This window comes from Glycine soja, chromosome 6 (genome assembly GCF_004193775.1).
Source record: "Glycine soja cultivar W05 chromosome 6, ASM419377v2, whole genome shotgun sequence".
Taxonomy (NCBI): domain Eukaryota; kingdom Viridiplantae; phylum Streptophyta; class Magnoliopsida; order Fabales; family Fabaceae; genus Glycine; species Glycine soja.
In genome coordinates this window covers 327524-355434 of record NC_041007.1, presented here as the reverse complement: position 1 = coordinate 355434, position 27911 = coordinate 327524, and the positions used below count along the sequence as shown (strand labels likewise).

Genomic DNA, 27911 nt, shown 5'->3' with positions numbered 1-27911 from the left:
GATTGTGATGACTTGTTGATATATTATCAAATCATCAAAGCAGGATAATTACGAAAATGGGTAGAATTTTTAAAAATTACCATAATGGGTATTTTTTTAAACAAATTATAAAAATGGATAAATCGTACTTTCTTATACGATTTTACAATAAAAAAATCATATATCAAAGCTCGATTTTACTTTTTATTTATTTAAAATATTTTTTTCTCAAATAACTGAAATGGCATGTTAAAATACGATTTATGAAATAATTAAAAAAAACATGTTGAAATCATATTTTAACATATGATTTCAACTTTTAATAATAAAAAAAAAAACCGAAATTATATGTACATATACGATTTTAGTATAACAATTTTCTAAAAAAAACAAAATCATACTTTGAAATCCAATTTATCCATTTTCATAATTTTTTTAAAAATACGTAATTTTTTTTAAAAAAAATACACCATTATGGGGCAAGAGCCCATCAAAGCACAGGTTGAAACATTGCAGCAAATATATATATAAAAAAAAAAAAAAAAAAGACACACGTGTGCACAACTATCAATGAGCTAGTTAAAAATGATCAGTGATCTACACTCCCCCTAGAAAAGTTCTCTATACTAATATGGTATATAATACCCGGGAGCAGGTTACATTACTTACGCAAAGATCTAAACATAGACCTAGGATTATGTTGTCAAAGTTTTCGTCCTGATTTCCTCGCCCAAATAAGTTTTGTCTCTCTGAGCATGTCTAATTATCTAACCTCCTAGTCCTAAGTCCTAACCTTTCGAGAACAGGCATGTTCAACTGCGACCAAAGAAATTTGTATTTAGATATGATAACGGTTGCTTTTAAGTAATGGAATAACTAGTGGTGCTCTTATTGTTGCTAAGAACAAATACACAGATAGTGAAACTGCCAAATTAATCAATAGAGCAGCATTATAGGACACATATTCATAACATCCAAGAGAGATCTACAAAGGTAAGTCTACTAAGATCTCTTGCAAACTCCATACTAGTAACTAAGGATCACCACAGCAGCAGTAACTACAACCAAAGGAACTTTGGGCTAGTAGAGTTCCATCCTTAGATGTTATCTCTGAACTTGGCACAAACCAGGTCTCATGTTTTAGTTTTATATATGAGATTCAGCATAATCTTGAAGAGATGCATACTCATCCTGCCAGTAGGACATGGTTTGTAAACATGAGGCAGCAAACAAACCCAAGTAATTCAACGACACATCAAATTCAGTCAAAACTTAGCAAATAGCTATTGTCTTTTTCTCTTTATTTAGATAGGATTTAAATCAATACGGAAAGTTTTCATGGATGACTTGAACAAATCTAGTATTGATCCAAGTTACATGCTAATAGGCAAAAAATGTTTTCAGATTTTAGTTTGTTGTAAACGTCAGCTACAATAGTATTGATAGAAGGTAAACAATGCCACCGTATGATCAGAATAGATATAGCACGAAAAACCGATGGGAAAAATAGTGAAGAGAGAATCAATAAAAAATTATCACACATTAAATAACAAAATTATTAACCTGTTAGTTTTACCATGCAGGTGACAAATGAGAAACCATTTTATCTTTTGAAGTATCAGGATAACCACAAAGAGCAAATAAACTACAGATTATATTATAATTTATAATGCTTACTGGGGAGAAGAAATAGGTTTGTAACTTACCAACTTCTACTTCATGTAATGAGCTCAGGTTAAATTATTTGATCTAATAATTAACAGCAAGAAGCTATACAAGTTTCTTCATGGCATTATAAATAGACAGACTTATGAATGCTATTGAAAAATGTTGAATTGCCAGGAGAGTATCAAATAAGTCACAAGGGATTATGAAATGGTCATTTGGATTAAATAATACCTCTGCATATAGCACAATGTAAAGATGAAATTCAGGATCCTCCAATAAAGTCTTCTCTGTTGGAAGTTTAAGCAACTCCCTAGAATTTTCTTTTAAAAATTTCATCATCAGAATGATGTTTAGCTAAAAGTAAAATGTCAAGCTCTACAAATGTACCTGTGTTAAGCCAAATATGACTAGCATTGCTCAAAACTTAAGTTTGACATTAAGTATGGGTTATTATATGTTAGAGGATCCTCTGTCTAAGGGCAAATCAAACCCCGGTCTCTCTGGATGTGCTATACCCTTATAACAAAAGAAAATAAGAATGAGTGTGTGAGTGAGTGTATGCAAGTGCAAAGGGGGAATTACCAGCACATGTCCCATGGACAGTTCAACAACATCCTAGTCACGAAGACCCATGCATTTAAAGATATCACGGAGATGAAGCACATCTACCAACGACACTCACATAATTTTTGTGTATTCATATAACATTATTAATTTCATGGTTCTCGTCGTATTGTGTTATTTAGACCAAGCTTGCTTGAACAGCAAGCAGAACAACTTTCACAACTGTAAAAGATATTTCCCCTCCACAACTGAGGGTAAGAGTAGCAACACTGACAAAAATTTGGAAAACTCACCTTGTTTAGCATCAGGAATCTGCCATTCTCTTGGAAATATTTAAACCCTAAAAGTGATAGACATTTACGTGTGCTAGCAAGAACTGATTTCCTAAAAAGCAATATAATAGAAGTATGACACAACAACATAGCCTCCTTCAAGAAACAAAACCAATAGTGGGAACCCAGGTAACCTCAACAGCAACAACATCAGCAGCAAGCTGGAAGCACAAGGAGAAAGAAAATATTTTTTCTTCAAATTTATGTAAGCAATATGGCAGCTGGTTCAATTCTGTACTTACGAATGTATATCTTATTTTTATTTTATACCAGGCATGCTTTTTAAACGATTGTAATCCTCCCTACCTCTGTTTCAAGAGAATATGGAATCAAGGTGTAGCAGGTTTCATCAGTCTGGATATGATATAAAAGTAAATCCAGCAACATTTCTTGATTCTGATAAAAGTTAACCGAGATAATTTTTTATTTTTCACAAAAGTATATTGCAAACATTTTGCTGACTTTAGCATTCAACCTCATTGTAGGAACTTAGGAATCTCAAGCACCGAGGTTACATAAATACCAAACACCAGTTAGGACCTCAACCAGACAAATGCCTACACGGTTGAAATTCACCCCATTAACTAGCACTAGAGTTTGAGTTTCAGCATGCTCCTATACATTTATTAACTACCAACTTTCACTAAAGTATAAACCACATTTACTCCAGATAGTATGACTACCCAGAAACTTGTTATTGTTTAGTAAAATTGAGAAGCAGAACACTAATGCAAAAAGGCATATGCTCTCAGATCACCAAAGAAACCAGCCAAATACTTATTTCAGAAAACAGAGGTCTACAGAAGAGCACAAACAATTGGCTCTCTCTTAAAATGGTTCATCATAGAATAGATTCCTTATTCTATGGCATAACTCATGACAACTTTGTCAAAATCCTGAAAACCTCAGATTAGGTATTGCGCCAAGACAAAGTAAGCCTTCACCTAATTCTATAGAACATGCAAACTCATACATTTTATTTTTTGGATAGTAAAAGAACATTTACTATTTAGAAGAGAGAAACAAGTACAAGAAATGTGGACGAGAGAGATATATCATCCCCAAAAAGACCAGGAAAAAAAAGAATAAAATAAGAATAACCTAAACAAACTGGCTAACTATGCAAAACTAACTAGAATTCACTATCCTTCAATGTTTAAGGTGTTAAATGTGAGGAAAGGGTGGAACTTAGTGTTGGACAAGTGGCCTCAATAACTTAAGAAGAAAGTGAATTAAGTTTCAAAAATTTCCCACTAACAAATCTTAATTCACTTTTAAATGATATATGATAGGTTCAGAATACAGAAGAAGAAACAGCAATTAAGTTAATCAATGTTCTTTAAACGTACAAGACAAAACTAGTTGCAATAAAATAAACGAGATAAGGGAAGAGAAAATTGCAAACTTGATTTATACTGGTTCGGCCACTTCCCGTGCCTATGTTCAGTCCTCAAGTAATTCACTTGAGATTTTCCACTATCTTTGTAAATTCTTTACAACCTTTGAACACACCTTGGGTTCCCTCACCCTTGTGTTCAAGATCCTTACACGTCGAGACTAACATTCTTTTGATTACAACTGAGTTTTAAAAGAGATGAATAGATTCATTTCTCTCCTTTAGAGTAGATGATACAAATTGAAGATCCTAGAATAATTCTCAATAGATTTGCAAGTGTTTGGTCAATAGTTGGTTTGAGAGAATTTTGACAATTAAGTTCTCTTTTCTGCAAATCTTTGAATATTTTTCGAAGTAAAGACACATCTATATAGGCCCTTTTGGGGCTATTCAAAAACAATTTGAAGAAATGTGTCTTTTCAAAATATCTTATGAGATTCTTCTACTGATAATCGATTACAGAATTCTGGTAATTGATTACACAGTTATATTTTGAAGAGTCATGACTTTTCAAAGGATTTTCTGTAGTCTTTTTGCTAGTAATCGATTACTGAAACTTTGTAATCGATTACACAATTCAAAATTCAAATTTCGAAAATTCATGTGCATTCTATCTCTGGTAATCGATTATAGAACCTCTGGTAATCGATTACTAGTTCAAAAATATTTTATTTTGAATTGATCAACTTTTGATAAAAACATTTTAAAACAAACTTTTAAGGCCAAAAACTTATAACAATCAATATGAGATTCTTTTAACAAATTGACTAAGGCCTTATCTTTTCTTGATCTTGTTTGTTTGATCTTGAATCAATATGAGCTCATCAAGTAAATATTTTGGCATCATCAAAACCTGTATATATACATTCACACTTAGCAATTATATATACGGTCCACCATCCACTTATCTTCTTGTTTTCTTTTCCTTTTAAAAAAAAAGGATCAACCTATCTATCCCTAACAAATCAAGGGTAGCAAGGCACTACTGTGTGCATGCTAAGTTCATATGTTTTAAATTTATTCATGCACATGATACTGAAACTTAATATGATCAAGTAGCAAAATAGAAACAAGAAAATGAATTAGTTAATTCCACCTAATATACTAGGCAAAACCTAGGCATATTCATAATCATAAAAAAATATATACATAAAACATTAATTTGGATTATAAATTAAAAGTCCATCATGTAGGCCACCGCTATAGGTTAGAAGCCTCCTTTTTTACTGATGGAAAGGGATAGAAAGGAATGGAAATAAATGATAATAGGTTCCATTGTTGATATTTGTGTTCTGGAAACCGAACTGGTCGGTCTGACTGGAAGAGGGTGAATCAGTCTAGTGTCTGGTTTAAATAAACCACTAAACTACTCATGAGAAAAAGGGTCAAAGAACTGGGAAACTAGTAAAAAAATGGTTCATAGTGGGTCAACGAAAGATGCTTAATACCGTGTTTTTATTTTTTTCTTATTAAAATGAAAAATCAACCTATAGTATTTATCATTTTCTTTTTAATTCTAGATATAGACTTCTTGTTGTTAATTCTAGATATAGACTTATTGTTGTTAATGGACATTATTATGCATTATTGAAACTTAGACATAAGAATTATGACATATTTATTTGGTTCTAGATACCTCGACCAGTTCAAAGATTGATCTAGTTTTGAAAATATTGGTTAAGATTGTTCAAAACAGGAATGGAATGGAACTGGACATCAGACGAAATGCATTCTATTCTATTCTATTTCATCCTATACCCCTACTAGAAAAGAGAACTGAAAAGTATATTGTCTTTCTGATAATTTACAGAAGGTACAGTACAGGCATGCAAAATAACTGTAATAAATGCTAACTTAGAGACTTTAGGCTATTAATTTACACATAATGCAGTAAGGAAGAAATTAGGGAAGTCTAATCCTAATTACAATGAATAAGGAAGTATTCTATACAAAATTACATGGCCCAACACTCCCCTTAAGCTGGTGAATGGATAACTTTCACTGTCAATTGCTAGTAGTTGGGAAAATCCATCCAAATTTCCAATTTTAATTCAAGTTAATGAAAATTAAAGAGGTGCATTCGAAGAGGTAGCGGAATGTATATTTACTCTTGGAAAACTCAATTACCATGAGAGGATAGGTTATTAGGTTCAGAGGTTGGACAAGTAAAGTCCACCAAATGACATTCATGAATGGAGTAATTCACCATCACTATAAATAGGAAGTGAGGGGTCATGTGATGGGAAGGATTTGGGAGGATTTTCTTAAGTTTGTCTAATGGAAAACACCCATCTCTTTATTTCCCTTCAATTTACGGTACAGGAGGAATCAAAGTGTTTTTTCTTTCCTCCAATCCAATATTGCATAACATCATAACGTATCTTATACGCAAGAAAATATTATCCATTGTCTCTTATCTTTCTATCCTGCGTCTCCAACTAATAAAAACAGGATGCATAGAAGAAGGTGATCACCTACCTGGTAGAGTTGATCTTGATCTTGGCATCAGAAACTAAGACAAAGAGAATGGTAAGGTCATGCCCCATTATCCACCCATTGAACTAATTTGCTTATCTCCTGAATTTTAATTTGCGGCTACTGTATCAACTAGCACTGATTCGCATCTGTGAGACCCAATAGTTTAACTTTATTTTCACTGGACGCAGCTTTTGCTTATAACTGCTGTTTTCTTCGTTGCGTCTATAGTCGCGTTTTTGTTCACAAATTTCAAATTCATTTTATTTGAAGACGAAGGATTTGAATTTTATAATTTTCAATAATTCAATAAAAAAATATTGACTTGTTATACTAGGGGAAGAGAGGCACAGCTTAAAAGTTAAAAAAAATAACTACGTAAAAAGTAGTGGTGTAGGTAATAAAAAAAATAATGAAGGATAAAATTTAAAAATATATATACGTCATAATTCTTATTATTCATAGTTATTGATTAATTATTTTATTAACTACTTATTTAAACATATTGATAGTTACCAACAAGTTGTTCCCTGGCACCGTCAAGCAAGGTCTTAGGTGTGGGTGGTGAGAGTAAGTTCATACTTCGCACAACATAATGATAGTTTTTTATCGTTACTATAATCAAATTAATTATTCTTTAAAAAATACTAATAATGTTAATGTAAAATGAAAGAAAATATCATTTTAGGTAACGTCCTAAATTTTATAGGATAAAAAATTTTAAAACTTAAAGGATCCATGGGTAAAAATTACTAAAAATATAAAGAATTAAAATGATATTTTGAGCAATAAAAGAATTCATTGATTCTATTGAGTAATAAAAATTAGGGTCGTCCATTAGAGAGACTCATTCATTTGGAGCATTTCATTTATATTCTTCTCCATTTTTCTCTATTTTCTCCCACTTCCTTCATCCCTTTTGTATTTATAAATATCTCATGATAATGAGAGGCTAAACCACTCATTGTTGGGAGCTTAGCAACCAAACACTCTTGATGTAATAATTTTAACTATTTATTTAATGTTATTTTAGTATTGTCTCTTTTTTGTGTTTATTGTCATGTTTGTGACTTGATCATTCATGCTCATGTAATGTTATAAGGTTTAAGCATTGAAAAATGTTTATCTCTTAGGAATTGGAAAAGAACATTTAAGTAATCCATCTTTATGGACAGAATGGTATTATTTAGCCTAATTTATACATCTTTGTTCATACTGCAACTTGTCTGATTTATCTCTTATGGGATTAGGGGTAAGGGAGAAATTATGTAGGTTAGGTTTTTTCATGTGAGAAATCATGGCTAAAGTAAGTAAGTGGATATAGGTAATAATGGAAATAATATTGAATAGAGAAAAATCATTAATGTTGCATCAAGAGTAGTTCTGGTAGGCTAAGTCCCCAACATGCCCGTAATTTTGCATCGACAATCACTTTACTGCTCCGAGTGTTTGTTTTCTCAACCTCGTACATGCTAGCTCTATAGTTCAATTTTATGTCGAATTTACATTTATATGTTACCATGTTGCAAATATTCGGTTCAATTTATTAATTGCTTGAAATTGAATATATATAAACTCTCTGAGTATAGTCAAAGTCTTTATGGACTCGACACTCGGTCTTACCGTTTTAAAATACTATTTGGACGAATTGGTACATTTGTCAAGGAGTTAACATTCCTCCACCACCGCGAACCCCAATTAGATTTAGGCATGATATACTTTTTAGTTATTAGGAGAGCCATAGTATTCTCTTTCGGATCTAGGAAATAGCTCTTAGAGATCTTGTTTCTTTTCGAAAGATACAAGAACAAAACAATTAACCTATTGATATTGGAAGACTATATACGAATTTTTAATATTAAAAATAATAATTTATCTTGTATGAAATTTTTTCATTTTAAATTTGAGAAAAGAGACTAATTTTTTAATATCTATGATAACTGTGAAATTTGAGTTTCATTGATAGTTAATTTTGACTAAGAATGATTAGAATTCATTCAGTTTACTGTTGTTTTTAATGAAATAATGAGGAATTTAACATTATTGTATTTTTTTTACCAACAGGATTCAGAATAAGAAAATTTAAGTACTTCAGAGGAAAATTTATGCAAAAACTTAAAGAAAAAACCTCTTATACCAATAAAAGGTTAAACTCCATTGTTGGGAGCCTGACAAGTCAACTATTGTAATGTAATTATTTCCTATTATCTATTTAATGCAATCTAGTTTTTATTACCCTTTTATGTGCTTTATTGTTTATTGATTATAGTCTTCATGCGAGAAACCAAAGATAAAGATAGTGTGGATGAAAACTGGAATAACATAGAGAAGATTTATTAACATTGCATGAAGAGTAGTTTTGGCATGTTAGACTCCAACATATTTTAAACATATTATCATTATCTTTATCTTCTACTTTTCTTATATTTGACCTAAAATTTCTTATTTATTTTATCTTATACTTTTTTATCTTTAAATCTCTTATCTTTTAAATTTTTTATCTTATCTCCTACCTTTTCTTATCTTCAATTTTAAATTTCTTATATCCTTCTTATCCATGGCTACTTATACCCAAAATGACCTAGGTGGATAGGGAGAGAATATTCAATGGTATGAGTTAATTCTCCCTAACAAACTCCAAAAAAATAACTTTGTAACTTGTAGAGAATGAATGTCTCCACAAATGGGATCATAGTACTAATGTCTAGGCAACTTTTTAATAAAAAAAACACTTATGCAAAACTGTACAAAAAAAGAAGAAGAAGAAAAGATCAAATAAAAGACCATATAAAATAAAGTTTAGGTCATGCTAGATATAAGTTCACACTTCATAATGTCATGTGTTATTAATCATATGGTTTATGTCTTAAACCAAAACGTGTATATGATTTTGCTTTCAAATGAGCATTTTATTTTTATTTTTACAAACATGTACATGATTGATAAATAAATCGATCTACCTCAATTATACCTTGAGAAATGTTATTAATGCCCTCCATTCCCTATTTGCATGCGCAAGACTCTATTTCAAAAGAAGAAGAAAGAAAAACAAGTCTATGGAAAATTGTATCAACCAACTTATGAAGCTCTCCATTGTAGCTCTATTTGAATGCGACCATTCTTGGAGTCAATAAGATGGTGTCTCTCATTAATTCTATTGTTGGCAACAACATCTGCAAGACTGATGTCAGCATAGCCCAATGATTCCTAGTGTAAAAAAAAAAAATACGTAAATGTGAAAGGTAAATAACAAAAAGATAGCATATATTAAAGTTACTAAAGTCTTGCTGTATTTAGATTATTGTTTCCATGGAAGACAAACATTTAAATAAAACTTTTATATTAATAGTCATCAAAATTACATTAGTCAATCATGTTAGCCATTAGTCAATATTCATCTTAGTCTTTTATAGTGCAAAACAACTATAAAAAATAAAGTTTAAACAAACCAAAACAATTTATTTTTACAGAGTAAAAACTAGTATAAGATTTTTAAAATTTCAATCACTAAAATGCATGGTCTTACCATCTCGAAGATTAATATGATGATTTACTCAACAAAATTTAGTTTGACCACAATATCCTAAGACCCTTCCCCCCCACCCCCCGGGTAAAAATTGAAAAGAAAAAAAAATGCATGTGCATTTAAATTTGTATATATTTTAACAATGAACACAAAATCCAATAAATATACCAAAGTTCATAAGCAATGCGCACTATAAAATATATAGAAGCAAAACACATGAAATTTGATAACATTTATTCTACATACCACATGTTCAATTCAATAAACATACAAAAGATCATGTCATTTTCTTTGTTTGTTGTACAAAATTAAAATAATAGTCCTTTTTAATTTTTAGGAATTTGAAAATCACCAAGCATCTTGCATTATACGTTTTTGCCTCTCTAATTGTTTTCGTACATTATATCATAATTTATATATTAGAATTTTAAGTCACTAAATGTTTGGCAGATTACACGAACAAATGATCCTTACTCGAATAACTTTTGCAATGACAAAACTCTTTAACCGTGAAAAAGTTGTGAATTACATACCTTTTGACGTAGAAGGTTTCGTGATGAAGTGCTAACAACCTCTACATGTAATTTGTCATTAGTGGGGGGCTCTTCCACCAGAAATTGGAACTCTTCTTCCCACCTTGGATCTCTGTTCTTCTTCATGACCTATCATTCGTAATAGTAAACATGTATTTATTAGTACTATGTCACAAAAAAAAAAACAAATTTCAAATTCAAATTGACTGTAACATACATTTACTATTAAAAAAATATATTTATCTTTTGACATCTCCAACTTATTTTTAATTACTGTCAAAAGGAATATTTATACTTGATAGAATCAAACCACTAAAATATTCTTTATGTTTATTTTCATTTTAATTCCAATAATGTTTCAATTTTTTCAATTATTTATGTGAAAATAAATTTCTATTATCTTATATACAAATATTTGAAAATAAAAAAGTTTTAGTTAATCTATGAGTCCAGGAGCTTTTACCAAATTTTTAAATAGATCCTTAAATTTTTTTTGTTTCAATTGGGTTCCAAAACTTGTATTTATTTTTTAATTTGGTCTCTACTAGATCCAATAGAGACATAATTAAAAAATTAATACAACTTCAAAAAGCTAATTAAAAAATAGTTAAGCGAACTACTTAAAAAGTGATATATAATTTAAAAACTTAATTAAAATATTACCAACTTTTGTAGGTCTATCTTTTGCAAGTTCTAAACTATTATGTTCAAGAACTCGCCTTGTATTTATTTTTCAATTATAACTCTATTTGATCTAGCATGAATCTAACTAAAAAACAAATACAAGTTCAAAGACTTAATTAAAACAAAAATTAAAGATCTAATAAAAAATCGGTAAAAGATTAGGGACCCACAAAGTAATTAAATCAATCAAAGGAAAAAAAAGAAGATATTTTTAAATAAAAAAAAAAGAAGAAACAATTTTTAAAATATTTCAAGCCCTTAATCTTATGATAGGGACATATTTTTATTTAATTATCAATTCTATAAGAAAGAAATGTGTAAAATATAATACTTTTTATAGGGCATTACCTTAGTCCTTTTTTCCTCTCCCCTAAAAATAAGACGTACATGTGGATTAGTATGGTACTTTCCCTCTATGTCTTGAGCTTCATGGATTATGACTACAAGTAGACCACCACCAGGTGGAGTGCCTTCAGGAGCTTTTTGTATTGGTTGTGTTTCATCAAAACCTGCTAAGTCTTCCTCTCTAAAAGGTTTATACGTCAATTCCAAAACAATTTGTCCACGAGACTTCTCATTTTGGGCATCATTAGGATCCATGTTTTTTAGGAGGTCAAGAGTAAAAACTTTAGGCTCTTCAGGCAAAAGTTCTTTCAAAGGAACCATATTCATACCCATCTTGTCATGCTTCCCAACCTAAGTGTACAAAAATAATATTCAATTCAAATGCATCATTGGAAAGTAAAAGATGAAACTTTTAGAAATAGACATAGACATAAACCTGCTCCCAATCATAGACATAAAGCTCTAAAGCTTGAGACTCAGGATCTTTAACAACCAAACTAAACTCCTCATTCCATTCAGGATTCAAGTTTTTATGCTTCACAGTAGTCTTTTTTGACGTCAACTTATCCTCGGTCAAGTTTAGCTTCACATAAGGGTCAGATGCACCAAGAAGATCTTTCTTCTTTAACTTCATCGCTTTTAAAATCTTTGCATTTAAAATTCCAACCGGCCTCTTCAAGGCTCTAACATGACAAAGGTTTGTATTAACAAAAAAAATTATTAAAAATTAGAAAGTAGTTGAACAAATAATTACAAACTCATAATGAAAAATTTGGAGCATACTTTGTTGGGTCTATAACTTGAACTTCCAAGGTTTTAGGCCATAAATACATATTTGCAACTTGATCTTTAATAAACTCCTGAAAATGACAATCTTTAAAGTAGTTTAAAAGCCAAAAATATTTCAATCAACTCATCTAGTTAAGCATAAAAGGTAGGAACAAACACACTACCTAATTGTCACACTTAGACCACTTTGATAGTCTAGAAAAAGCCTCTTAATTCATATCTTCAATGAACAAACTATTGATTGACATAAAACATAATTATAAACCATTCATTCTCAAAACTCTATATGTATAAGTCTACACTACATTTTCTCATTTCATGTTTACCTCAATTATAGCCATAACTATTAATGTGTTATTATTATTATTTATTTACCATATTTCAAAGTATGATACATCTGAGTAACCATTGTTTCAATCCTACCATAAGAATTTATCTATCATAAAGGGGGGTGATCGCTTTTTCTTTAAAAGTACATGATGAATATAAATAGCTTTAAACCTCAATCACTAAAATAGGTTTAAAAAATGAAGAAATCAAAATAAAAAATAGTGGTCATGTACCTGAACAAACTTGTAGAAGCCAGGAATAGACATAAGATCAACCCCTACAAGCTTTAGTCCAAAGTCAACATGTGGCTACACAATGAAAGATGCCAAAGCAAAAGAGTGAAAAGGTAAATACAAATTATTATTAAGATATGGCTGCAAGTGCAAAACATTGCATTGTTATATAAATAAGAAACCTACCTAAAAAAATGTTCAATCACCATTAATCCTTAAGTGCTCAAACAACCCAAAAAAGAAAAAAGAAAAAAAAAGGTTATTTGAACAAGATCCCTTTGTTGAAAAAAAAAAGCTTAGTTTGATAGATGATTTTCACTTTCATATATCTTAGAGCATGGTAAAACATTTTGATGGACACACTTTCAACTTTAATGTTTAAAATTCCAATGGCTTTGATGGGTCATTTTGGTAAATGATCAAGTGCAAGGGTTGCTTGTGTCACTCAAGTTGTGTGAAAAATGAAAACAGACTATCAAGTATGGGATTCCTCACAGATAACTATATTGGTCTTAAACTATCGTCTTGAAAATGAGGGCAAAATGACAATGCAAGATATTCACAACAAAACAATATAGATATTTATTCAGAATTCAACCATTTTCAGTAAGAAAAAAATTTAACATTGTACGTGTCAAAATGAATTGACTATACTAGTGTTTTTTCCTACAAGAACTATATTTCATATCACATACTAATTGTCAAAATCTACACTTATACTTGGATACGATTCATCACAACCAATGTTATTAGAATTATATCAATTATTAACTCAATCAAGTGGTCAAACCAACAAACCATTGGTTAAATTTCAGAACTAATATAAATAATTTCCACGCGCGCACATATATATTACATTTTACACATACATTAGGTATTTATTTTAGCCTAATGATAAAGTTAAGCTTTGCACCTTAAGGTAAATATTATTTGGTGGGTGTTCATATTTTAAAATGGTGATCGAAGAAGTAATGGGAGTTTGGTGCATTAATTTTTTAATCCTTTAAAATAAAAAGAAGGTTTTATTTTATGGATAAAGGAAATATGCGATTGCCTTTTGTTCTCATTTTAATTTACGAATAGAATCTTAGTCTAATGATAAAGTTAAGAGCTTTGCATTTTTTATTCCCCTTTGACTTGTGCCGATTTTATGAGTTTTGCTTATAATACATGATGTGGCTACAACTCCTTAATTCAAATTCAACTAGGGTGATGTGCAATAGATCACTAAATAGTGACTTATGCATACTTGCAAGGCATGTTCGTGCTCTTGGACCAATGAAAGAATACTTGTATTTGAAGTTTGGACACAATAAACGGTTTGCCTGGATGGATTTTCACTAGTTTAACCTGGTTTAATGCAACTCGCTAACGTCATAACCAACTAAATAGCATTTTTTAGTTGAATTGGTCCAACCGATTGGGCCAAGCTGATTTTAGTAACACTTTCACAACCATTTATAATTCTAATGTCACATGTATGTAAAATGCTTTACATGGTAAAAAAATTGGCAGAGGAAGTAATAGACTTATCCAATACAAACCTTTTCCATGAGAGACACATAGATATTTGCAAAACATGGAAAACTTGGAACCAAAGGTTTCAAAGTAATACGAGGTGCAAGAAAAGCTTGCAAATCCATCACCTGAAAAAAATTTAAAACTCTTAAAACCAAGAAACATCTAGCTTCCCATCACCTTACATTGTATTTTACTTATTCACACAATAAAAAAATTACCTGAATGATTGCTTTCAGCCCAAATTTCTTAACAGCAACAATAACATTAGGATTTCCCGCCCATTTTATAGAAGGCTCCATAATTAACTCTTTTTCATCAGTCTCATAAACTTTCATTCCTATCAAGAATAAATTATGTATTCAATAAGAAAAATGGGGAAATTCATATAGAATCATAATAAAAACCAATGAAATTTAGATATCAACATAGTTTACGCATTGGTAATATTTATATTATTTGTGGAAACCACTAAAAGGTTCTTATCTAACAATGAATTCCATCCAAATAAACTAACCTTGAAAAGTTGGCGGCAAAGATCCTAGTGTGAACTCTTCAAACTCAACAGAATCAATCTTATATTTCGGTATTTGCTCGTCAATTATTGGTTTTGCAATATTCTTTGCAGTTTTGCATATTGCCTAGATGAAAAAACACATAATAAAAAAATCACACAAAAAAGGAGAAATTTTTTATGCTACTTGATATTTGTCAAGAAATATAATAAAACATACCTTATCAAGGTATGGCCACATATATTCGATAAGCTTGTTAAGCCAATCAACCTTTATAAAAACACCAATAAATAATAGTGTAGTTGTTAAAATACTCATATTGCATTGTGCATAATATCAGAGATAGATATCAAGTGTAACTCATTGCTTACCCGATCAAAGTCTGGATTTTTTATCCAAAGTGGTATCTCAGGAATCATTCTCTGTAAAGTTTCCGAGTCTTCCTCCGCCAATGGTTGAATTTCAGGATCCTATCCAAGCCAACAATAATGTATTAGTGCAATACTTAAAAATTGCATTAAAAATGTCAAAATTTCAAAGATTTACCATCAATTTTATATTTTTTATTGCTTTTTTGCATATATAATAGTGTGATTATACCTATTTTAAATTTTTTTTCTTATGGGTAGTGAAGTTGCTAAAGACAAAAAAAATTGAATTCCAAGATGACATGTAAGAAAAGGATTATTTATTATAATTTATGATCTTAATTTACAAAAACTTGTTAGAGAGCATTGCTTAGCTTGTAAAAATGAATAAAACAAATAAAATCAGACTCAAACATGGATCTAAAGGAAAGAGAAAGGTTTACAATTGGGTGGAATACAAAATAAGATAATGTGTTAAGAATCATGTTTTGTTTGTACTACGCACCTTAACATCAGTGGGTTGAACATATATAAAGAGAAAATAGCCAATAACGAAACCAATAGAAATCCCAATTCCAAAGCCAAAAAAACCAAATATGGTGCCAAAGAAACCCATGTCAGTTCTTAATTTTGTTTCAACTTGCTCTGAGGACAATCCCAATCTCTTTCTCTCTCCTTATGCTACAAGTAAAATTATCATGCAAATGCGCCACTTCCGATGTACTTGAGCTCTCCTCGGATCACCATTCCTATGTTCAAACCAAAACGTGGAATGCGAACCATTTTGACCCTAAAAAAAGACTATTTATACCAAAAAAAAATAAAAACAAAGTATGGTTATCACTAAGGATTTAACACAAATGATTATGTTATTCTTATTAATTAAAGTTACTACCACAACTTTTTTTCGGAATGATACTATCACATAATTTGTTTATTCATGATATTATATATTTGAGGAAAAGTCACATGATATTTAATTATTTTATCTCTTAATTATGTACTATGCGATTTAGTTAATCTTTGACTTTCTTGTTTGATATCCAATTTTAAAAGTCAGTTTACATTTCATAATGAATAAAATCAAAATAAGATATTTAAAAAATAAAACATGTTACTGTATTATTTTAACATATTTTTAAAATAATTTTAAGTTAAAAAATGATTTAATATTTTAAGAAAACAAAAATACTATTAAACATGTAGATCAATTCACATAAAATTATTTGAGTTTAATTAATATTCTTTAATTCGAGATTTATACATATGAACACATGATTAAACATCTACTATCATAAATACTATCTTAATACCCGTTATATTTGTAGAAAATTATTTACTTGTTTAGATGAACGAAATATTTTTTTTTTCAGAGACGAATGGAAGAATGAGTTAAAATAAACAAATTATATAATTTTTATAAAGAAAAAAATATATTTAAAAATTAAACATGTTACTACATCATTTCTAACAATTTTTATGTTAAAAAAGATTTAATATTTCAGAAAAAAAACACTGAATCATGTAAAAAAATTGACATGAAATTGTTTAAGTTTATTCATCTTTTTTCCTTTTCATCAAACCAAATAATAAGTGAGAGAAGGAGTGGAGAGTTAGCAATTTGGATTATTTATATTTTGTTTTTTAAATAAAAAATCATATTTAATATTTTTGTGTCTATTTTAATTTATTTATCTTTAATCAAACAATCTTCATTTTCATCATATTTTTTAGCTATTAACTTTTGTTTTCTCCCCTTTATTTCTCACAACTAAAACACACAAGGAGAGATTAAATTAAATTGATAAATAAAAGATACAGTGTTGCTGCTTTTGTTGAGGTTGAGAGGGCAAGTATTTAATATATAAAAAATGGGTGATATGAAATGTAATAATTTTCAATGAGCTGAAAACGACGCGGAGGGAGCAAGCGAGTTGTGACTTCTGACTCAGTGTTTTAGAGTGACGAGTGGATGTATGTGCAAACAACGTATATAAGGCGTATTTGATATATCTCTGTCTTTCTTGTTCCTTTTTTATTCCCTCTCCCTCTCACCTTAGGGTTTTCATGCAACAATTTCCTCCTCTCTCTGTACACTATATTGGGAATTTTCCTTTGATTTAGGGTTTTCGCCGATTTTAATTTAATACATTTAATCTGAGATGCAAGGGATTAATCCAATCGATCGATCTAGGATAGGTGAGACAAATTGAAGGGTGATTCTGGGTTTTGTATGGAAACTCGTAGTCGTAAGCGGGCGGAGGCTTCCTCAGCTGCCCCTTCATCATCCTCGTCCACCACCACCACCACCGCCTCTCGTTCCGCCAAGTGCTCTCGTCTTTCTTCTTCTTCTTCTTCCATCCCAAACACAACTACTGCTAATACACGTTCTCGTTCCGCCAGGAACAACAACAACAACTCCGTTTCTCCCATGGACCCCACCAATGAATCCTCCGGTTCCAGACGTGATCGCCGCGGCAAGAATTTCGATAGGGACAATTCGGACAAAGGGAAGGAGAAAGAACATGATGTTAGGATTAGGGATGCGGAGCGGGAGCGAGCCTTGGCGTTGAACTTGGAGGCTGAAGATGTTGGGGATGACGACGATGATAATGATAGTGAGGGCGGTGTCGGAATTCTGCACCAGAATTTGATTTCTGCCAGTACCTTTCGAGGGCTTCTTCGGAAACTTGGTGCTGGTTTGGATGATTTGCTTCCTGCTACGGCTATGGGCGGTTCTGTGCCCTCTTCTCACCAGACTGGCGGACTCAAGCAGATATTGTCTGGTTTGCGTGCCGATGGGGAAGAAGGTCGTCAGGTTGAGGCATTGACGCATCTTTGTGACATGCTCTCCATTGGCACTGAAGATTCATTAAGTACATTTTCGGTTGATTCATTTGTTCCTGTGCTAGTGGGCTTGCTTAATCATGAGAGCAATCCCGATGTCATGCTTCTTGCGGCCAGGGCGCTAACCCATTTATGTGATGTGCTTCCTTCATCCTGTGCTGCTGTTGTGCATTATGGTGCAGTCTCTATCTTCTGTGCGAGGCTGCTTACCATAGAGTATATGGACTTGGCTGAGCAGGTTATTTTCTCACTCAATCTCTTTTATGCCTTTAGTTATTATGTATCTGGAATTCTTTTTAGAATTTTGTCTTACTTTGAATTCTGATAGATGTGATTGTTGATGTGAGCAGTCTCTTCAAGCACTAAAGAAGATTTCTCAGGAGCACCCAACTGCCTGTCTTCGAGCTGGAGCTCTGATGGCTGTTCTTTCTTACTTGGACTTCTTCTCGACAGGAGTTCAGGTAACTCATCAATGAAATCCTAATATCAAAGGGTGATGATTCATTTTGCATTTGCCACCCTTGATTGGCAAGCCTATATTGACACAATCATGTTTCAGCGGGTGGCATTGTCTACTGCTGCAAATATGTGCAAGAAGCTTCCTCCTGATGCAGCTGACTTTGTGATGGAAGCTGTTCCACTTTTGACAAACCTCCTTCAGTACCACGACTCCAAGGTAAGGCCAAGGCCATGTTTGCTTGTCATAAAAATGAAAACTGCACTTTCCTTGTCATTCCTTCCCTTTAAGGAAATTTTGTTTATGTAAATATTGATTCCTACAATGTTGTCAATTATCTATTTGAGTCTTCATAATATTCAATGTTAATTTTTGTAGGTCCTGGAACATGCCTCTGTTTGTTTGACACGAATAGCTAAAGCGTTTGCATCATCTCCAGACAAATTAGATGAATTGTGCAATCATGGACTGGTAACACAAGCTGCCTCTCTCATTTCTACCAGCGGTTCTGGAGGTGGGCAGGCTTCTCTCAGCACCCCAACATATACTGTAAGTGCAATCTTTGCCACTAAATCTGATATTTTTATCCTTTGGTGGGTTGTTCATTTGACTTCATTGGTGCTTGCAGGGTTTGATCCGCCTTCTTTCCACATGTGCAAGTGGGTCTCCTCTTGGAGCTAAAACGTTGCTTCTCCATGGAGCTAGTGGCATACTTAAAGATATACTATCCGGTTCCGGTGTTTCTTCTAACACCTCTGTTTCGCCTGCATTGAGTAGGCCAGCGGATCAGGTATGATGTGCTTTTGAGTTCTTTTGGTCTATTAGATGTAGTTGGTATCTCTATAGTTCATTTGATAGACTGTGACATTGATCTCATCATTTAAATCTCAGAAAACTTTTCAGTTCTCTTTTTGTGAAAGATGAGTTTATCCTAATTCTCTTTTCTAATATTTAGATATTTGAGATTGTGAACCTGGCAAATGAACTTCTGCCTCCATTGCCTCAAGGAACCATTTCTCTTCCTGTCAGCTCCAACTTGTTTGTGAAAGAGTCTGTTGTGAAAAAATCTCCTCCTTCTGGGAATCCCGGGATACAAGAAGACACAAATGGAAATGTTCATGAAATATCAGCTCGTGCAAAATTATTAAATGATAAGCCTGAGTTACTTAAGCAATTTGGGATGGATCTCCTCCCAGTTTTAATGCAGGTTCAATGTTTAAATTTACTCATCGTTGAAATGCTCAAATTATATTTTGTGATTTGTTTATAAATTTTTAATTTTTTAAATAAATAACCAGCTCTATTTTTTATATCCTTGACTTCTTCATTCCTTCACTCCTGTGACTTATTAATAGTTTTGTCTTACTTTTGAAGTAGATATATGGTGCTAGCGTCAATGGTCCAGTTCGGCACAAATGTCTTTCTGTCATTGGAAAATTGATGTATTTCAGCACAGCTGAGATGATCCAGTCTTTGTTGAGTGTAACAAATATATCAAGGTATTTAGAACTTCAATTGGGTTGCTGTTGCTCTATGTTCTCTGTAGAAAACTTATGCATTGTCACTTTGATGATATAGTTTCTTAGCTGGTGTGTTAGCATGGAAAGATCCACATGTTTTGGTTCCTGCCTTGCAAATTTCAGAAATTCTTATGGAAAAGCTTCCTGGAATTTTCTCTAAAATGTTTGTCAGAGAAGGTGTGGTTCATGCAGTTGACCAACTTATTTTGGCTGGAAATGCAACTAATATATCTACACAAACATCATCTGCTGAGAAGGATACTGATTCTGTATCTGGAACTTCATCTCGCTCTAGACGCTATCGCCTGCGCAGTGGTAATTCAAATCCCGATGCGAACCGTTCGGATGATTTGAAGAGTCCAGTTCCAGTAAATGTTGGTTTGCCACCAAGTTCTGTGGAAACTCCAACAACTAATTCTAGTATCCGTGCATCCATTAGCTCAGTTGCTAATGCTTTTAAAGACAAGTACTTTCCTTCTGATCCTGGGTCTGTTGAAGTGGGTGTTAGTGATGATCTTTTGCATCTGAAAAATCTATGCTCGAAGTTGAACACTGGTGTTGATGACCAAAGAAGTAAGGCCAAGGGAAAAGTTGAAGCTTTTGGATTTGATCTGGATGATGATTCTACTAACACAGAAGAGTATTTGATTGGGGTGATATCTGACATGCTAAAGGAACTTGGCAAAGGAGATAGTGTATCTACTTTTGAATTTATCGGTAGTGGTGTTGTTGAAGCCTTGCTAAATTATTTTTCTTGTGGGTATTTCTCTAAAGATCGAATATCAGAAACCAATCTCCCCAAGCTTCGCCAACAGGCACTTACAAGGTTCAAGTCATTTGTTGCTGTTGCATTACCTTTGAGCATTGACAATGGGGCTGTTGCTCCTATGACTGTCTTGGTTCAGAAGCTTCAAAATGTGTTGTCCTCCTTGGAGCGTTTCCCTGTAATGCTGAGTAATTCATCTCGGTCATCTAGTGGAAGTGGACGTCTCTCCTCTGGGCTAAGTGCATTATCTCAGCCCATAAAATTACGTTTCTGTCGAGCCCAGGGTGAAAAGTCACTTAAGGATTATTCATCCAGTGTGGTACTGATTGATCCGTTAGCAAGTCTAGCAGCCATCGAGGAATTTCTATGGGCTCGTGTCCAGCGTGGTGAATCTGGTCTAAAGTCTACTGTAGGCACTGAAAATTCTGAATCTGGAACAACTCCTGCAGGGGCTGGTGTTTCATCTCCTTCCTCTTATATTCCCTCCACTGCCTTTCGTTATTCAACCGGATCCAGATCCAGATCATCTGTTAATATAGGAGATACACCTAGAAAAGAAATATTTCAAGACAATGGCACGAGCTCATCTAAGAGCAAGGGTAAAGCTGTATTAAAACCTGCGCAGGAGGAAGCACGGGGACCCCAAACAAGGAATGCAGTGCGCAGAAGAGCAGCTCTAGATAAAGACGCTCAAATGAAACCTGCAAATGGCGACTCAACTTCTGAGGTATGTTGCTAAATTTTGGGAATGAGTCATAATAGTTAAATAATTTTAATCTAAATTGGTTTATAATACTGAATAATTTAATCCTTGTTGTATTTTGTTTATACTTATACTTATTGTCCTTCCCTCTTTTTGTTAGATAAAAAACCATTGGTGTGACTTCTTCATCTAATAGTTAGTTGATGATGGCTTTTATTTTACTGCTTTAGATTAAAATGATGCTTTTCAGTTGATGTGTTTCCTGTAGCATCTTAAACTTGAGTCGTGGCTTTTATTGTTTAAGCCGTTTTTTATTGTTTGACACTATTGTCCACTGCCTTTATGGGATAGGATGAAGAATTGGATATATCTCCTGTTGAAATTGATGAGGCTTTGGTGATTGAAGATGATGATATTTCTGATGATGAGGATGAAGACCGTGAAGATGTATGTTTCTTCTTCTTCTTCTTCTTCTTCTTCTTCTTCTTCTTCTTCTTCTAAGATTTCATCTTATGGTTGTTATTACTTTTATTCACATCTCATTTTGTGATCTAAATGGTAAGATCTCACAATCTAGCTGACACATTCCTTTCTGAATCACATGTAAAATCTTAAATGAGTTTGTTGTGAGATTTAAAGATCACTGAACTAGTGAGATTGTGCAATCCAAAAATCTGTCTAATTTCGAGTTATGTTTGAAGTATTTTCTTTTGTGGTCTTCTGGTTGTGTTATGTATGTGACTAATTATGACTTGTTTTGGATGCTACAAGTATGAAATTTCAATTTTAAGTTTGCTATAATGTTATCTACTTTTTTCTTTCATATTTTCTATGCATACATAAACCTATATAATTTGTTTGCTAGGATTTTATGATCTACATTTTACGATTTTGCAACCTTCTTTCAAACTAGGTAGAATCTCGATCTTGACAAAATTGGTTGCTACCAGGATTGAAAACTATCATTTAGGTGCTTCCGTTCTTGGAGTTGAGTTTTACCTAATAGAAATGTTATTGTTGTTTCCAAGAATGGATGCTACCGTTAATTGTTGTTTAGATTGGATACTATGATTTGGTTTAGCTGTTTTGTTCTAGCTATTGAATTTTATCAAATAGAAATGGTATTTATTGTTTCTTATATTTTTAATAATCATTAATTGTTGATTCCAAGATTAGATGATATCGTTTGATTTGGCTGCATCCATGCTATTAATTGAATGTTATCAAACAGAAATGATATTATTCCACTAACCATCATCTAATGCATCATCAGCTTGCTTTATTTATTTATTTATTTTATTTTTGTGCAGGTACGGAGGGATTATTATCTTCCTGTCTACTTGCCTGACGAAGTGCATGATGTGAAATTGGGTGACTCAGCTGAGGAGAGTACTGTTGCTCCTGCAACAAGTGATAGCCAGACTAATGCAGCTTCAGGTTCTAGCAGCAAAGCGGGTACAGCCAGGGGTTGTGACTCTGCTGATTTTAGGAGTGGGTATTCATCTAGCTCAAGGGGTGCAATGTCATTTGCTGCTGCTGCTATGGCTGGACTTGGATATGCTAATAGCAGAGGTTTCAGGGGTGGCAGAGATAGGCATGGGCGCCTGTTGTTTGGTAGTTCTAATGATCCTCCAAAGTTGATTTTTACTGCTGGTGGGAAGCAGCTTAATAGGAATTTGACTATATATCAGGCAATTCAAAGACAGCTCATGCTAGATGAAGATGATGATGAGAGACTTGCTGGCAGTGACCGTGTATCTAGTGATGGAAGCAGTCTGTGGGGTGATATTTACACCATCACTTATCAAAGGGCAGAAAACCAGCCAGATAAGGCATCCAATGGTGGATCAAGTTCAAATACTTCAAAATCTGCCAAATCTGGGTCTGCATTAAATTCCAGCTCAGAAGCTAAATTGCATCAGACATCTGTTCTAGACAGTATATTGCAGGGAGACTTGCCATGTGATCTAGAGAAATCTAATCCTACCTACAATATTTTGGCACTCCTGCGTGTGCTGGAGGGTTTGAACCAGCTTGCGCCTCATTTGAGGACCCAAATGGTTTCTGATAGCTTCGCCAAGGGAAAAATCTTGGATTTAGATGAGCTAGGTGTTACAACTGGTGCTAGGGTGCTTCCAGAGGAATTTGTGAGTGGTAAGCTTACTCCAAAATTGGCTAGGCAAATACAAGATGCCCTTGCACTATGCAGTGGTAGTCTTCCCTTATGGTGTTGCCAGTTGACTAAAGCATGCCCTTTCTTGTTTCCTTTTGACACCCGACGACAGTACTTTTATTCTACCGCATTTGGGTTATCTCGTGCATTGTATCGACTTCAGCAGCAGCAAGGCGCTGATGGTCATGGATCAACAACTGAGAGGGAGGTGAGAGTTGGGAGATTGCAGCGCCAAAAGGTTCGTGTCTCTCGAAATCGTGTCTTGGATTCTGCTGCAAAAGTTATGGGGATGTATTCTAGCCAAAAAGCTGTACTTGAAGTAGAATATTTTGGTGAAGTTGGGACTGGCCTGGGTCCCACCCTTGAGTTTTATACAATTCTAAGTCATGATTTGCAACAAGTTGGATTGCAAATGTGGAGATCTTATTCTTCAGACAAACATCAAATGGAAATTGATAGAGATGAAAAGAAAAAGAAAAGTGATGGCTCTGGGCCTAATTTGGCTGGAGATGGAGAACTTGTTGAAGCTCCTCTGGGGTTGTTTCCTCGGCCTTGGCCTACAAATTCTGATGCATCAGAGGGTAGCCGGTTTTCAAAAGTCGTTGAGTATTTCCGGCTGCTAGGTCGTGTTATGGCTAAAGCTCTTCAAGACGGACGACTTTTGGACCTGCCATTGTCAGTGGCATTTTATAAGCTTGTTCTCGGCCAAGTATGTTGTGCAATATTGATGTTTTAACCATTTTCATTTGTATTGTTAATCTGATGGTCAATTTCTTCTAGTCTATGTACCTAACCTTCACTTTGTGGCAGGATCTTGATTTGCATGACATTCTGTCCATTGATGCTGAGCTTGGGAAGACTTTGCAAGAGTTCAATGCCCTTGTTTGTCGGAAACATTATATAGAATCTATTGGTGGTAGCTATACAGATACAATTGTTAACTTGCATTTTCATGGGGTGCCAATCGAAGATCTTTGCTTAGATTTTACACTCCCTGGTTATCCTGAATACACCTTGAAGCCAGGAGATGAAATTGTATGGAGTTAAACTCTGAGCTAGTCTTTAGATATTGGTTCTTGTGTTACAGAAATTTCCTTTAACTTACTCTCAAATTCTCAGGTTGATATCAACAATTTGGAGGAGTATATATCCTTGGTGGCAGATGCAACTGTCAAGACTGGAATCATGCGGCAAATAGAAGCATTTAGAGCAGGGTTTAACCAGGTTCTATGCTGTTCTTAATAATTAGTAATTTAACTTTAAACGTATGCATTGTTGGCGTGGAGCATGTTATTATTCTAAAACAAGGTGTTTCCCTCTCCCCTTTCCATTGGAAAATAGCTTTTATTGACATTATCATCCTTGTCTATGCATGCTCCTATACTTAAGTCCCACCACATCCCTGAGAATTTGTTTTTAACTGCACACAATGTAGATCCATGTAGCTGACACCACCTAGTGGGATAAGATTATTGTAGTTGTAGATTGGAATTAGTTTACCTGATGCATGACATTAATTTGTTAACATGTCATTGAAATGCTTAAGTGACATTCTGTCTCACTAAAAATTATTTGGTGTTTTACTGAGATCTTAAATATCTTCTGTTTATCTCTAATGCTTGAATATTCCACTTGGGAGCTTATATATGCTCCTGTTCTTTTACTTACATTGGCTCCCAACCACCAACCATACTTTCCCTGCACAAAATGGAAATTGCAAGATTCAGTTATTGGATGTTAAATTTTTTACATTCTGAAATCTGAATATATTGTTTGTGAAATGGGTGGGTAGTTATGGTTCTGGTAGACTCTCTTGTGGATGAGAAGAGGATATTGATGGGGAAATTAGTTACTTTTGGCTCATTTAATTTAGTTGAAAACTAAACATCACTTGTATGCTTGTGCTGTTTAATACAGGTTTTTGACATCTCGTCTTTACAAATTTTTACTCCTCAAGAACTAGATAATTTGCTTTGCGGCTGCAGGGAGTTGTGGGAGGTATTTTTGCCCAATTTTATTATTGCTTTTAATATTAGTTAAAATATTAGAACAAGGCATTGAAATTACAAGTTTTTTTGTTATTTATCTTACTGCAGTCTGAGACACTTGCTGATCATATAAAATTCGACCATGGGTACAATGCAAAGAGCCCTGCCATTATTAATGTATGCTTTTTTCCCCTAATTATAAGGAATATTGTGTATGACGGAAAATTAGAGCTAGTTATATATGATGCTGTTCTGTTGGATGCTATTTCAGTTACTTGAAATTATGGGAGGGTTCACACCAGAGCAGCAACGTGCCTTCTGTCAATTTGTTACTGGTGCACCTAGGCTGCCACCTGGAGGGCTGGCAGTTCTAAATCCAAAACTAACGATTGTGAGGAAGGTATTCAGAAATGGATTTTTGATAACGTGATATTAGGTTTATTCATCTTGTACTTTAATAATTCTTTTCCATATTAATTTCATGGTTATATATGCATGTTTATTTTTTGTTATTTCCATTATATTCATGCCTTATTTTGGGTCTTGGTGTAGCTTTCGTCAACCGCAGTTAATACTTCATCTAATGGGAATGGACCTTCAGAATCAGCAGATGATGACTTGCCTAGTGTGATGACATGTGCTAATTACCTGAAACTTCCTCCTTACTCTACCAAGGTACTGTGATATGGCATACGAGAAATGATTTTTACGTCACAATGTCTTCCTACCTTTACTTACACCTTGTTGGGGGAAAATGTGTTTTTCTAAGTTTCTATTGTTTTTATTCTCCAGAAGGGAAATGGTGCAATGAAAATGGTGTCCAAATAACTGTTGCTTCATAAATTTATTGATTATATTATCTCTCATGTCCATGTTTGGTTGGAATTAATTCTAGAAAAAATTGCTTGTTTTTATAATATCTCATTTTGAAACTAGACAAAACTAAACAATTATTTCTCCAAAATTCATACGTATGTTCATTACTCTGATATTGCATCTTTTGGTATTAATCTATGTTCATTTTTTAACAGGAAATTATGTACAAGAAGCTACTCTATGCAATCAACGAGGGCCGGGGATCCTTTGATTTATCATGAGTTTCTGAAACTAACCAACCTTACCCTGCATGTTAATAGATGGTTCAGGGTTTATAGACTTTATTCTCGAGGCTCAGTTATTTATTTATTTTGGTTGGATCTGCTTTGCTCCTCGTTTCTCGCTTCTCGAATAATAGTCTCATTTTCCGTGCTCAATGCAAATTGCAAGGTTGTGGAATTGTTCAGGTGAGTAACTTGTTACTTTTTCCCCCCGAACTGGCTGGGAGGTTCTTCTCATATTGTTCTCTTTTATTTCTGACATACTTACAAGAATTTCTCCCATAAATTGCAGTTGAATCGGGTAGCCACATTTTCAAAGTGTAGGGGACTTTACGGAGCTCTTAATTTAATTTTACCTGTTAGAACTTGTAAATAGAATAGCAATGATGAAATTTTGATTTTCTTTTTTCTTTTTAAAAAATTTCATTATTCTGTTTGTAATTCCAATTATTGGCAATTAGCATGTACGAAAAAATGGTAAAGGGAAAATAAATAATTTAAAATATTTTGCTTTATAATCTCGTTATATTACTTAGTTACTTGTCATTTGGAGTTTTATTGTAAAATTTTGTCGACCTCATTCGCTTATGTTAAGTGAATGACTTCAAGCATTATATTATTGATTTTCCTACGTTTGCAGTTTTTATTTTTATGCATTAAACTAAAGTATGTTGTTAGAAACGTGACTTAGATCCGTTTGTTCCAATCTTATTATTTTGAATAAAAAAATGGTCTAGCGTTTTAAAAAATAAGATTTTGTTTATTGTTTTTCTAAAAGATAAATCTTACGAGTAACATTTTGAATAAAAAATAAAGTTGTGTAATACCTTTTTTTCAAAATAATGATTAAAAAGGTGGATTTATATTTATATATTTAGGTTTTGTTTGAATTCAAATTGTGTGATGCGTGATATACTTGGTAAATGATTAAAAAGTGATTGTTACGACTCAACCAGTTTAATTTATCTAGCTGGTTTTAAAAGTAGAATGCAGATCAAATAAAAAGTTAAAAGGCTGACTTAATTTTTTTATTGTAATTTAGTTTGGTAATTATTCTTATTCTAAAAATTGAATTGAGCATTACGCTTTCTTTTATATCAATTGA

The 27911-nt window shown here is 33.0% G+C and overlaps 2 protein-coding genes and 1 long non-coding RNA gene across 3 annotated transcripts; 1 reads left to right on the top strand and 2 right to left on the bottom strand.

Annotated features, from left to right (window-relative positions):
• Positions 1-822: 822 nt before the first annotated feature.
• On the bottom strand, positions 823-6644 carry LOC114414422. Its single transcript, XR_003667212.1, has 2 exons — positions 6418-6644; positions 823-1170 (listed from the first exon to the last, which is right to left on the bottom strand). It is a non-coding gene; the product is annotated as an uncharacterized LOC114414422 (long non-coding RNA).
• A 2738-nt stretch (positions 6645-9382) lies between these two features.
• Positions 9383-16026, bottom strand: LOC114414421 (synaptotagmin-2-like). Its single transcript, XM_028378689.1, has 12 exons — positions 15761-16026; positions 15259-15357; positions 15107-15157; positions 14890-15013; positions 14594-14712; positions 14399-14500; positions 12855-12929; positions 12286-12362; positions 11939-12185; positions 11506-11853; positions 10474-10602; positions 9383-9621 (listed from the first exon to the last, which is right to left on the bottom strand). Exons 1-12 carry the CDS (start codon positions 15869-15871, stop codon positions 9493-9495), a joined length of 1611 nt encoding a protein of 536 aa, XP_028234490.1. The 5' UTR covers positions 15872-16026; the 3' UTR covers positions 9383-9492.
• A 1249-nt stretch (positions 16027-17275) lies between these two features.
• LOC114414420 (E3 ubiquitin-protein ligase UPL3-like) lies at positions 17276-27332 on the top strand. The gene is made up of 18 exons (XM_028378688.1): positions 17276-18340; positions 18453-18563; positions 18662-18778; positions 18938-19108; positions 19188-19349; positions 19515-19766; positions 19937-20058; positions 20138-21572; positions 21900-21995; positions 22859-24430; positions 24532-24756; positions 24841-24945; positions 25639-25719; positions 25818-25886; positions 25981-26109; positions 26262-26384; positions 26741-26992; positions 27099-27332. The coding sequence occupies exons 1-17, from the start codon at positions 17489-17491 to the stop codon at positions 26804-26806; spliced, it is 5688 nt and encodes a 1895-aa protein (XP_028234489.1). The 5' UTR covers positions 17276-17488; the 3' UTR covers positions 26807-26992; positions 27099-27332.
• The last annotated feature ends 579 nt before the right edge of the window (positions 27333-27911 follow it).

Coding starts and splice junctions, on each gene's coding strand:
- LOC114414420 (XM_028378688.1), top strand. CDS start 17,489: ATGGAAACTCGTAGTCGTAAGCGGGCGGAGGCTTCCTCAGCTGCCCCT. Junction 21,573..21,899: donor ATGGCGACTCAACTTCTGAG/GTATGTTGCTAA, acceptor TTTATGGGATAG/GATGAAGAATTGGATATATC. Junction 24,757..24,840: donor TGAAGCCAGGAGATGAAATT/GTATGGAGTTAA, acceptor TCAAATTCTCAG/GTTGATATCAACAATTTGGA.
- LOC114414421 (XM_028378689.1), bottom strand. CDS start 15,871: ATGGGTTTCTTTGGCACCATATTTGGTTTTTTTGGCTTTGGAATTGGG. Junction 14,501..14,593: donor GGCTGAAAGCAATCATTCAG/GTAATTTTTTTA, acceptor AATTTTTTTCAG/GTGATGGATTTGCAAGCTTT. Junction 12,930..14,398: donor ATGTGTCTCTCATGGAAAAG/GTTTGTATTGGA, acceptor TTCATTGTGTAG/CCACATGTTGACTTTGGACT.